The following is a 13,668-nucleotide window of genomic DNA, read 5'->3' as shown; positions in this document are numbered from 1 at the left end:
ACCATTATTCTGTAAGTGGTGGTGGGGATCTCTTCAGCTTCCTGCATGCAGGCGTTTACATGTTAAATCATCCATGTTAAGATACCATATATAAACTTTTAAAAATTAACTTTGAGGGATAGGAAGGTTCCCAGTAAATAACAGAAACAGAACAGGCTGCTTCTCCACTGGCCTGCCTCTGTAGCCTTTTCTTTCACAGTATAATCATAACTGTAAATGATTAATTCTGTAATTGTTTAAAAAGAAAAGCTGTGTTTATCTTATCATCAGTGTCAGTGTATTTGTCAACATCAAAACATATTTGCATTGAAGTGGAGAATCGTGCTTCAGGCACAACCAACAGTGAAGAGTGAGGATTGTTTTTACTAAAGGTGAGACTTTATGGGATTTTATTTTATGTGGAAATGTAATTGACTTTTTTTTTTTCATCTTTCAGCTGGTCAGTATTGGTTCTTCCTATAACTACGGCAATGAAGATCAGGCTGAATTTCTGTGTGTTGTCTCAAAGGAATTGCATAACACTCCATATGGCACAACCAGTGAACCCAGTGAAAAAGCAAAGGTAAGTTGCTAGACATTGGACTAAAAAAGCAATGTTGAATTGGGTGGGCTTCACAAAATCATGATAGATCTACCTCTGTTCTGGACCATTATTTAATTGCCTCTTTCCTCCTCGCTCGTGACTAATTCTCTGTCCATTGTATGAGAGACTGTAAATTGTACAGGTAGCATGCATTAGTTATGCATGCATGGATTATTTAAATACAATACTCTGTACTTTTTCAATACCTGTTTCTTACAGTTGAGAATCTAGGTTTTGTTTCTTATACGTTTGAATGCTTTCTTATTCTGCCACTGGTTCAGCTGAAAACTTTTTTCTTGCTTGACTTCAGCTGAAGAAATCTTACTGTCAAGAATGGAGCTTGTAAGATGCTATCTCTGTAAAACAGTCATGTTCAGTATGTTATAAGATGAAGGTACCTCTTAGCTTAATGTTTTCAGGGTTCTACTTAATTATCTTTACTTTCTGTAACCAACTTTACAAAAAGATTGTAATGGGCACAGTATCTTAGCATTTTACTCAGTTGTCTTTCAGAGTTTGTACAAGGGAAAATACAAAATCGCAGCTGACTAATAATAAGGCAGAGCAGTTCTGTAATGTAGGTGTATTCTCTGTCATGCATAGTGAACAACTTTTATTTATTGTATTGCTGCATTGTATGAGGAGATGACTACAGGCAAACTGGACACTCCTGTATCAAAAGCTTTTGATTTCATATATGTAGATGGAAAACAATTGGTGAAACATCAAAAGTTGCTTTTTCAAGGATCACCTTTGAAGAAATTAATTTTGAAATAATGGATCCGAGTCTTGGCAGTGAGGCCTCAAATAGATAAAACCTCATTACTTTCTGTGCTGTGTAACATGCTTATGTAGCTACACGTGGAGTCATTTTATAATATGGACTATAAAGATACTCCAAGCTTTATGTTGGATTTCTAGGGAAATAAATAATATATGTTCTTTTGTCACTGTTGAGATAAAACTTCCAAAGAATTGTAAAGGATTAATGTAGTCGAGGGTAAACAGTGAACCTGCTACTCTTTTCAAAACCCTAGTCGAGGTCTGCTTTTGCCAGAATGCTTCAGGAAAACTTTGACAAGTTAGAGCTGTGTGGTAGCAATTTAGGACTGAGATACCTACCTGAAATAAACCATGGAATTCTAAAGCCTAATAAACATCTTCATAAGGAATGGTAGTACATCTTCAGGGAATTTCAGAAGTTGCCAGAGTTACATTGCATCGTTATATGTAAAAGAAAATATGTGTCCAATGAAAGTGTAAAAGGCTAAGTAGAAAAGCTAGTTCAGACTGCAATTCAGCTGTGTAAATTGAGTAACTCTGAGAAAAGCTGTCTTAGACCTCTCCATTGCTGTGCTGCTTGGTCATTGTTTCAGAGATGGGAGCAGAGCATAATTTGACCAGCGTGATGAGTAAGAATTACTGTTAATTTTGGTTGGCGATAAAAATATTCACTCCTTTTATCCTGGAAGAATTGAGCTGTTGCTAGCAATTAATAGGCAATACTTGCAGAATAATTTTTATATATTTTGTTTCTAATAGATCAAATTTTTTTTACATAGGTATATGCTGTGACTGGGAAAAAAAAATATTTTTTGCTTGAGAGGTTTCTGACAGCTGTGTTCAGGAATCTTGACTGAACCTCCGGAGCTGTTACGCCCATAGTTCCCTCTTAGCATTATCCTGTAGTCTGCAGTCTGTTCAGTAGTGTCTGAGTTGGTCTTCATGAAGTTCATGTGACAGAAATTCTGGTATCCACTGATATATACAGAATAATATGTTTGTGTACTGGGCCTGACTTTTAGATGCCATGATAAAGTCTTCCTAATACTTTTACAGCAGGTTGGGTTAGAAAAAAAAAACCTGCCAGTATGTAATTTTTGTTGACAAGCACTTCAGTTTTAGTTAATAGTCCTGGACTTTCAGAATTGGAAAAAGCATTTTCTGATAGCCATCTAATCAAGCTTCACCTTCATGCCTTCCTAGAGACTTTTTTTCTTGTGTCTTCTTAATCAGCACAGTAAGTTAGTAGATGATTCCGTGTAACCTTGTAATTTACCTAAGCAAAGAAAATTGGTCTTGAATGGTTCCAGTGGCTTTTACTGGTAGCTGTGGCACTATCCCACAGGCATTCTTCTCTTTCATATCACTTTATTGACCTAGCACTCTTGGGACAAATGACCAAAACTTGTTCATAATGTCTGCATCCAAAGTTAGATACTAGTATTATCCTTTTGCATCCCTGGTGAAGAGTACACAGAGTTAAGGTACCAGCTTTACAGTTTTATTTAACTTATCTCTATACTTACAGTCCCTTTTGTTATGTTGCATGGCACTATTGGCTTCTATCTGCTAATTTTAGGACATTTGGAAAAGGAAATTTTCATGAAATCTGTTATGTTCGTTCTTGAAATTGCCAGCTGTCATACTTTTTTACTAAGAGTGGGGGTCCCAGGTAAAAGTAAATAAATGTCATTACCAGATGCTTCAGCTGTAAGTGGACTGTACTTTGTTGCAGCTCTGACTCACTTGCAATCTCTTCTTTTCCCTTCCTTTTTGTATACTTGCTGCATGCTGCATGACACTCAGAGTGAGGATGAAGAAACGGATTACGATATGAATGACTCAGATTAAGTGTAAATGTCATGGTGAGCACTAGCTGCCCTAGGATTTTAACCAGATGCTTTTCTGCCCCATCCAGTTCCCACCCCCACTAGTGCTGTCTTTTGGCTAGTCCTGGTGGTGTGTGTGTGTTTGTGATTATAGTTGTAGCATGGTTAGCAAAGGTAGACTTCCTGGTTTGGATTATTGCTGCTTTGACAGAGTAATAAGTGTTGCTTTTACAAACTGTATTGTGATTCGTTCCTTTAAAGCTTTGCTGAGAAGGAAAGTTCTTCATATAGACTGTAGGGTCACAATTGCTTTTCATTTTTATTTCGCATACACCACCTTTTCTGCCTAATGGGTTTTTTATATGTAGAGGCATCTGATACAGACTTACAGTATACATTCTCAGTAAATGTTTGATTTGGCAATAATTTAGCAAACTTGACTGAAGTACAGCGTAGTCCAAAGGTGATCTTATCTGATAATTTTGAAATTAATAATTTTTTGAATTGAGATATAGCAAATACAAGTAAATAGTATGATTGTGGTGCAACAGGAAACAACTCTCTGGGGAGGGATTCTTTCCACTGTTGTTTGACATCTGATACAAGATCAAGGTACTTTAAAAGTCACAAGTAGAAGAGCACAAAAAAACTTGCATCTGAAAGAATCTTTTCCTAACGTGTCTGCAAGCACTGCTCATATTTATTGTGCTCTTCAGTTTCTAGAAGATAACATACCATTGACTGTTCAGTGGTACAGTGTGGGTAGTCACATGAACCTGTATAAATCAAAGATATTTATCATTGCATGAGATTAAACTTCAGCTTCTCACCTATACACCTGAATTTTTTAGCTGTAAAGCAGCCTTATATTTATCTCTGAAGTTTGGATAATGCTCCCAAGTATATGATGTGATTCCTGAGGTTTTCCTGTGCAGGGCCAGGATCATCACTTGATGATCATCACTTGATGATCCTTGTGCGTCCCTTCCAACTCAGGATATGCTATCAATCTGTGATTCTGTGAAGTTGCTTCACATGGCTGAAGAAAAACCTACATTTTTTTCTTAAGTGATGCTAACAGAAACTACTGCTACAGTAGAACAAGACCTTTTGCCAAGTCTTCAGGAATGGCTGAAGGGAATTAATCAAATCTGAAGCTTTACTGAAAAAAAAGTAAACTGGCACTGTGCTGGAATCAAATGTAATATTCTTAAGCTGCAGAGGCAAACATTCCTTAAAACACTGTTCTAGCAGCAGCACCTTTATTTTGAATGGGAGGAAATAGTTCTCACGTTCTGCTTCCCTAAGAAGCAATCGCACTCGGGCTTCTAGAATTTGAGAGTTCATTCAGCGTTGTTTAGAATGTATAAGTCAACTTTGGATCTGGTGCACCTGTAGGGAAAACAGAACAGAAATGTGAAAACTAGGGTTGGGACAGTCCGAAGTATGAGTACAGACTGGGTGACAAATGGGTTGACTGAAGAGGACTTGGGAATACTGATGGGTGAAAACTTGGATATGAGCCAGCAATACTTGCAGACTAGAAAATCCATTATCAAGGACTGCAACAAAAGCAGCATGGCCAGCAGGTTCAGGGAAGTGATTCTCCCCCTCTACTTCACTCTCATGAGATCCGGCCTGGAGTGCTGCATCCAGCTCTGGGATTCCTACTACAAGAAAGACATGGACCTGTGAGACTGGGTCCACAGGAGGGACATGAAAATGGTCTGCGAGCTGGAATACCTCTCCTGTAAAGACAGGCTGAGAGAGTTGGGATTTTTTGGCCTGGAGAAGAGGAGGCCCGGGGGAAATGTTATTGCAGCCTTCCAGTACTCAGAAGAGCCTTATGAGAAAAATGGAGAAAGACTTTTTTACTGGGGCTCATAGTGAGAGGACAAGGGGCGATGCTTTTGAACATTGGGTTCAAATTTTTGAACCAGTTGTTTTTGATTGGGTATAATGATGAACATATTCTTTATTGTGAGAGTGCTGAGGCCCTGGCACAGGTCGCCCAGAGAAGCTGTGGCTGCCACATCCTTGGAAGTGTCCAAGGCCAGGTTGGACAGGGCTTGGAGCAACCTGGGCTAGTGGGAGGTGTCCCTGCCCATGGCAGGGGGTGGAACTTGATGATCTTTAAGGTCCCTTCCAACCCAACCCACTCTGTGCTTCTTTGATTTCCCCTTTAGTAGAGATAGAGGTTACTGAAGAAGTAGCAAGCAAAGTGTGTTAAAATATTGCCTAATATGATAGAATTTTCTGCTTTACATTGAGTTTACTGCTCAGCAAAGTGTGCAAAGTTCAGTGTCCAGATCTGGCTTAGCTTTATCTTATTGCATGTGCTCCTGATGCTACAAAAAGTAGTTCCAAGTCTATTAATCTTGTAAGTACTTTTTATCTTCCTGGAAAGAATGCACTCTTCTGCTTCCAATATTAAATTTGAAAGATTAACAACATTAATAGATCGACTATTATTTTCCAGATGCACAGGTATTTGTGGCAGCCATGGTTTTGTCTCTGTTGGATATGGTTTCACTTGCTGACCACATTTGCTGGGTCAGACCATTAGTCACTATTCTACTCCAGCACCTTGTTCTCAGCTGTGACCAACAGCAAATACTTGAGGAAAGAGTTTTAAATATGAAGCATTTATGGTATTTACTCCTGATACATTTCCCCACCTTCCAGTAAACCTCAGTTTAGGAATTTTGGCTTCAAGCCTTCATCCAGAAGACTGTGTGGAAGCTACGATGACACTATAACACCATGAGTCAGTATCAGTGGCATTATCTGTCTGTAAGTTTACCTAGTCCCTTTTGAATTCATTATACAAGCAGTTGCTGAGTCATTTACAGAGGCTGGCTTTTCCTCACGGAATTCACTTGTATCTTTCCTATAGTTTCATATGAAATGCTTTTTCCTTAGTACTGGTAGTAAATTATCCTCATGAAATAAGCAATGTTTGCATCTAAAATATACCCAAAAGCATGTTGTGTCCCAGGGAAAACATCTTTCTGTATCAAGAAGCAAAAGAAAATGAAGTATCATGAGACTTTTACTTGCAGATTAACATTCTTAAGTACCTGTGCTGAGTATATTTGAAGCTTTGCTTAATTATATATTTGGCTGCTCATGACAGCAGCCAAATATAGAACCCTGGGATTGGTTCTATAGCCTGCTGTCACAGTTCTAGAGTACTTCTCAGCCTGAGAGTTAACCTCATTATTGGTGGTTGCCATTCAGTAGAGCGACAGCATGAAAATATTGTTGCTTGGACAATCAGTCCTAAGACTTGATCCTTTCCTCCCTGGAGGAACCAAACAAAACTGAAACAGAAAAGGAGAAAAAACACTCAGACTGAAAGTAGAATAGGTGGTCTTCATGTTGTTGGTTTAAATCTTGCTGGGTTGTTCTCTTGGCCTTTGAAAACTTCCTGCATCATCTCACCCAGTGTGCCATTTTTGCACATTTTGATTTGCTATTTCATGTTTTCAATACTAATTTGTGGAACATAATTTGCATCTGAAACTTCAGAAAGTTAAGGATATTTTACTGGAACAGGAAAAATGCAGATTAAATTACATTTCTAATAAAGTACCCAAGTTCATTTGCCACACAGGACCTAAGGATGTTCAGAACTAAGATGAGGTGCAATGGCTTACTTTTTACTTTTGCCAACTCTTAAGCCTTGGTTATATTAATACTCAGTTCATAGCAGTCTTTTAGATCTGTTTTAATGGTGTCTGATAGTAGACACTGTACATATCAATCTGTCTTTTTTCAGCTTTAATGTACAAACCCCAGGAATGTCCTTGAACCAGGTCCTTGACACTTTACAGGTTATCTGAAATAGTCATTATGTTGCTCTTTGACCTCCATGCTTTAGGAATGACATAGAGCTAATTTTCATTTATAGATTTTTTATTGGTCTATTTCAGATTTTGCAAGAACGAGGTTCCAGGATGTGAAGACAGTATTGAATGGTGACAATTTTTTCACTTTTATTCGAAGATGCAGTGAATTGTCACACTGAAGAGGCTTGGCTGCAAAAGGAAAAATCTGATTTAGACAATTTTCTGTTGGTCTGGGTTCAACCATTTTTGTCTATAAACTGGGTGTCAACTGGCTGGAAGCATTGCAAGATTACATAATGGGAATAGATGGTGTGGGAGTGTGTGTTAAGTTTTGGTTGTAGTGCATGGTCGTACTCTCTTGTGGGCTGATTGACACTGGTCATTTGAAAAGAAATGACCATGCACTCGTATTTTCCTTGAAGACATGTAGCACTTAATGTCTGGTGCTCGATGACCCAATGTTGATCAGTCTGGAGACATTTTCCTACTAATTGTTGTAAACCTTAAAAGGACAATGCAATTGGTGCTACACACACTCACACACACACACACACACACACACACAAGCGTTACAGCCCACAAATGCAAGTATTTGGGCCTACATTGTTTCCGAATCAGTGGCAGCCCCAGTTGACTGTGTTATACTGCACATTCCTTTTGGCTCTGTGACATACTCTATTATGTAATAACAGCCTAGGAGATCAACTGAAACTAGCACGTGAAAAAATTACACAACAGAAAAAAGGTTTCTCTGGAGGAAGGGTGTATATATTGACTGGATTTATAGCATATTTTATCACCCAAAGGGAAGACTAAACTCAGAGGAAATGGCCTTCATCTGAGTTATTCTTGATGTTCCTTCTGTTAAAAGTCTCCTGCAAAAGTTATGCTCCAGTCTTAGCCAGATGCTTGGAAGGGGAATCAAAATTCACTTAAAATGACCAACTGAACATTCTATTTCTTTTGAGATATTTATACTCATATGTGTGTTTGTGCTTTTATAAAATGCCTATAAGCATTGAACTATGTGGTAGAGATTTTTCTAGAGCTGGAGGTTTTACAGAAGTATGGCAGGGTAGTCCTAGGTCCTTCTCACTATGACTGGGGTTAAAATCAACCTTAGTGTGAACACAAGCTCATCCAATTGAAAAACATGATTACTTTGGACATTCAGGATACCTGTAATCAACCTTTCTCTTTCTATACAGTTTCAACTATGCAGTTAAAGAAGAGTGTTTAAAAAAATCTGGTGCAGCTTTATTAGTTTGTCCTTGATGAAGGCTAATACACTAGACTGGAGCTTTTCAATACACTATGTTTTCAGCAAAATCTTTAGCGCATCTTTAAAACACTTAATGAAGTGGACAGTATAAAACTCGGCTTCATTAACTTATGGAAGCAGTGGAAGGGAGTTTTAAAAAGCTACAAGATTGTTTTGAATTCTAAAGACATTACAGTTTTCATTCTCAGTAATTTCAGAATTTATGCATATACTGTAGGTAATCCTTTACTCAAAAGCCTGATTTTCAAACACCCAGGGTCTGCTCTTTTTTTTTTATTGCTTTTTTTTTAAAGGACTTACACATTGATAAAAGTTTGGCAGAGAACAATTTGTAAAAAACATTTCTACTAAGCAGGCTAAGCAGTGGGCTAAATGTTTTGTCTATGCCTAATGCTTGAAAGGGTTTGTACTGTTTTGCGACTTGGATGTGGTCTGCACAGGAAGCTGCTGGCCCCTCCACAACACATACAATTTTTGTCTTTTTTTAAGAAGTTAAAACGGACTTTAATTTACTAAAAATGTAATTGTGTAGGGGGAAATGTTTATACTTTTATACTTTTTTAGGCACCCATATTTTATCAGCTTAAATTGAACACACAAATTTCCCCTAAATAGTAACTGATTATCTTGTGTATCTGAAAATAAGCATAACAGTTGTCTGTGTTAACTGCACATTAAAACATTTCCTCTGCTGCAGTAGTCACTGTGTTTTTAAGCAGTATGACTCCACCAAATTCTCTGAGCTCCCCAGCTCATGGAATTGCAGCCAACCATGTTATTTGTTGTTTTCCTGACGTGCTCTACAGAGAAATTCAGCATTGGTTTTAATGCCTAAAATGCCTGTTTTACAATGATCATTCTGAATCAGCATTTCTGGTTTTTTCTTTTATTTAACCCCAAAAAGACAGACTATTGTTTATTAAAGCGAAATTTTCCTAAATGACATCAACAAAGCATGAGTAACAAACTGAGCAAACTGAACAAATTTAGAATGTGTAAAAGAGTGGGGGTTTTTAAGTACTTTTTTTTTTCAGTGGAGTATTTTCAGTTTTAAAACATGCTTTTATTATGAGATTACCTGCAGTCTAGTTTACATTGTATTCCTGTCATAGCAGATTTTGGGGAAATGAGTGTTTAATCATTTTGCACTTTGTTTCCAATACCTCACAAAGATTTTAAGAAGGAAAGAAAAAAAGAGAAGTTTAGTAGGCAGGTACCTTGTAAAAGATTTTAAATATGCCTTTGTTTGAGACCACTTGAACTAACTACTTTTCCATTCTTGCTACTGTCATTATTGTTTTAATTTTTGTGAACATGTGAGGCTTTCAGATAGTTGGAAATGCTATTGTCAGCCTTTTTCAAGGCATTAAGAATTGATCCCTAAATAAGTTTGGTTTCTTTTTATTTTACTCTTGCAGTTTCAATAAAGTTAGCTACAGTAACAAAGTCATTGCCTTAGAGTCCAATCCACATCACCAGGGTTTGCAAGCACTGCTTCCTCTTTTAAGATCTTACAGGATGAAGTAATGTACCAATACAGTTTAAACGGGAGTCCTTTGTTTCTTTTCTGCCATTTGGAGAGTACCTACCTGAGAACTGCCTGGGATTCTGGAGACCTGAGGGTTCACTGACAGGCTGGAGCTGCAAAGCTGTACTGCAAACCCCTGTGACCGAACTCTGAATTTACACAGCTCCTCTATTCTTACATCAGAACAGTATTCCAGGTTGGAACTTAAGCATGAAGAGATCATAGCGGAAGGAGATAAAGCAGGAAGGGAGAGATACTAAATTCCTTAAAGGCTTTTACATGACAAACTTCTTGCAAAACTTGTTTAAAAGCTGAGAAGTTGAAATTTGCCATAGCAATTTCTTGCTTTGAGTTAGAAAACAGAGAGGGTATTGTTGGCCTTAAGTTTCCTCAGAGGCCATTTTCCTTTTATCGGAAATGACATTTTTATATTATATGCTTTTGACTTCTTCAAGTGCCAAGCGAATCAGAGTTTATCTGCAATGAAGAAGTAATTCTGAGGCCTCTAAGATGTGAATGTCATATGGTCCATAATAATTGTCCAAAAGTATAGTCTGAGTCAGCAGTTCCCACAGTAAACAGACAGAAGGTTACCTGGAATTTTATCCCATCTCTCTATAGGATTTCCATGGATTATGGCTAATTGCAAGGGGTTTATTCCACAGTAATTTAATTGTGTGTCAAAGGCCTGATTGAATTCAGAAGCTTATATTGACTCTTTACTAAAGTGTCAGTTCTCAGAACAAAATGTACTGTGTTTTTTTCAAACTCAGATAGGTTTCTTTTAATGATAAAAGTTCCTTTCATCTTGCATTGTAGGGTTAGGAAAAGATATTTCTTAAAAAAATGAAGCTTAGTGTATCCATCTTGACTTTTTTGTTTTCAGATTTTCTTTAGACAATACTTACGTAGCTCCATTTCCAGCAATGTGAATGCACAGTTATGATCAATTAGAACTATTTCCTGCAGATAACAAAAATTGAATCAATCTCCTTTTCTCTGAAAGAGGTGGTTTGTTGTTTTGTTGTGTTGGTTTTTTTTTTTCCCCAGGAGAAATATGAAAGCTTCTGGTAGATTAAACAAAAGAAAACTGGGTTGCAGGCATGCTTGTGGAACTAGTCTGTTGAGTAGGATGATGGTGTTATCAGAAATGTGCTTCTCAGAATGCTATTCTGTGAATATCTCTTGAGATTGTTGAGAGTTGTCAGTCTTTTTTTGAGCTGTAGAGAGCTACCACCAGCAAATTAGCATACATTTATTAAAAATTACTGGTTTTATTATTGTTACAAAAATGACCTTGGAGTGCAAAAATGTAATAGTATCTGATTCAATGAAATAACATAGAAACCAGATAACAATCATGCAGGTATACTGGAATACATTTCTTGAGAAGTACTGGGAGAAGAGTGAAGTCCTGGGCTTTTCATGAAGATCAAAGTCAAGTGAAAGAGAGTCTGGAGATGAACCCTGGAATTCTGTTCACTTGAGATGTTATAAAATCAGAAAGCGTCACTCTCTTATTTTATTCTCTTTCTCACCACATCAAAAGTTTCCAAGTTTTTCAAATTAACTTCTTCAATCAGCCCTGAACTATGGGGCTCTTGAAAAGAGATATTTTGTTTAGCTCAAGACAGTAGGATTAAAACCTGAGTGGTCATTGGGAAGTGTCTTTTCTAACACAACAAATTTGAAATACTTACAGTCTGAGGATGCTGCCTGTTACTTCATTATAGTTTAGACTGCAGTTATCTCCAGCTTTAAGGACAATCTTGGGATCTTACCTGGGTTTGTGTGTAGAATTATTGATTCTTAAAATAGTATAAATATTCAGTTTAAAAAAAAAAGTGGAAGGCTCTCTGAACTGTGTCATATAACTTTTCTTTTAGCTCACAAAAATCACAAGTTGTCTTTAAAGGTTTTTTACTGAACTGAGGCTTTAAAGGGCTAAATAGATATTACTGTTCAGTTTGCCTAAATGACTGTCAGAAGGAACCCTTTCCATTTTCAGTGCAGAAATGCCAAGGGCTAAAACGCTTTCCAGGGCTAATTTGAGGTTCCAGAGACATACAACATTCAAAAAGTAACTAGTCTGTTTTCTGTTCAACTCCTGGACTCTAAAATAATTTTTAGAAATGGCTGAACCAATTGCAGATATAAGTGTTCCTATATGGCTTGGAATTTCAGTATCCAGATTGGATATAGGAGCACACTAGAGAAGATAGTAGACTTGCCCACGATTTTACTATTGCCCGTGCTGAAATCTAGCAACTTCTATGAACCACACTGCCAATGGAGAGGCTTTGAGGAAGATTCTGCCCCAGGAAATTGTCACAGAATATTTTTTCACAACTTAATTGTCCTTTACTTTAGCAGGGTCTACCAAGGCATAAACTTCTCAGAAGTTCAGTGAATAGACACTGCTGCAAATACAGGTTTCTGAACCCATCAAAGGGTTCTCCTTAGGATGTTGTGTGTTAATAACTACTATAATGACAGGAACTTTTTAGAAAGTTATTTTGCTACTTTGGGAGTGGGTGGAAGGGGGAGGAGGTTCTGTGACAGTGCTCTCCTTGCCTGAGCCTAAATTTTGACCTGACTTAAGTTGCGGTATTGAGGCCTAGCCATCTGGAATGTAAGGGTTAATGTATTTATGTACGTGATTCTTGCTACTTTTGAAGATTTTCCAAAAGCTTATGCACAACTTTACTCACATTAATTTGGCTCTTGTACTTGCTAGAATGAAGCAAGTGCTAAGGCACTGTAAGAGAAATGTTGCCAATCTCTCTACCTAGAACTGAAACAAGATCACCAAACTGAAGAAGTATCAAATGGCAAATTTTTCCACCTGCTTCTAACCTTAGTCTCATCTGAACCCAGCTGTGAAAAATCTATTTCCTATGCACTCTATAGGCCCACCTACCCAGTTCAACAGATGTTCTTTATTTTTCTTTTTCCTCCAAATCACTGGTCTCAAAATTAGTTGTGCATCAGCTGTTTGTGCTTATATCCAAGTGGCCATACTTGCAACATGTTCTTTCCTGGATAGTGGATTAGCAATAACACTTTATTTTGTGCCAATTCATTATCTCTGAAGTGTTCTTACTGCAGCAAAATTTGAGTTTTGATTTGGTTTTAATGCATTTGCATTAGCCAAAACTCTTAGCACAGACATAGACAAGAAAGTGAATCCAGGGAATTTCCCTGGAAAGAAATCTGCTAGGGCTTCCCATATAATTTGAAGGTGGTTACAGTTAACCATCACTTTTAAATCAAGCATACAATTAAAAAGTGTGTGGGTATTTTTTTAAACTCCTTTTCATAACACTGGTGTATTGTAAACTGCATGAAATAAACCTGGTTTTTCCCTTTTAAAGTCTCATGTCTTAAATCTGGTTTTTTTTCCAAATGTATTAATTGATATTAACAGTGTAATATCACTGATAATTCCTAGTTTAGCACTTCAGATGTAAATTGTAGTTGCATATTTGTGTAGTGTGTACCTGGACTAGAAACCAGTTTATAAAGGGGACCTAACCAAGTAAGTAATTAACATCCTATTTGGATCTTATAGAACTTTCAGAGTTTATCTGGAGCTAGTTTTACTTTCAGTCAGAAGTTTCACTTCAGAAAGATGAAAGTGACCCTGCAAATTCATCTTTCAGTGGGCTGAGGTCTTGCCTGGTAGTAATAAACACACAGTCCATATTTATGTGATGTTCTCCAAGACTGCAGTTTTTGCAATTTCATGAGATAGATCTAGTCAGCCGAATGGGAACAGTTTCCACTGCTTTTGGTAATATCACTGAAATTGC

General features: G+C 37.3%; 1 protein-coding gene across 1 annotated transcript in view; it reads left to right on the top strand.

Moving 5' to 3' along the window:
- KCTD5 (potassium channel tetramerization domain containing 5) overlaps positions 1–13,229 on the top strand; it is a 30,777-nt gene extending 17,548 nt beyond the window's left edge. Inside the window, exons 6-7 of the mRNA XM_017823087.1 lie at positions 437–562; positions 7,131–13,229. Of these exons, the coding sequence (XP_017678576.1) occupies positions 437–562; positions 7,131–7,160 (156 nt within the window). The 3' untranslated portion in view covers positions 7,161–13,229. The remainder of the gene's footprint in view (positions 1–436; positions 563–7,130) is intronic.
- The last annotated feature ends 439 nt before the right edge of the window (positions 13,230–13,668 follow it).

This window comes from Lepidothrix coronata, unplaced genomic scaffold (genome assembly GCF_001604755.1).
Source record: "Lepidothrix coronata isolate B3197 unplaced genomic scaffold, Lepidothrix_coronata-1.0 Scaffold101, whole genome shotgun sequence".
Classification (NCBI taxonomy): Eukaryota; Metazoa; Chordata; class Aves; order Passeriformes; family Pipridae; genus Lepidothrix; species Lepidothrix coronata.
The sequence above is the reverse complement of the archived record's forward strand: the minus strand, read 5'-3'. Positions and strand labels throughout refer to the sequence as shown.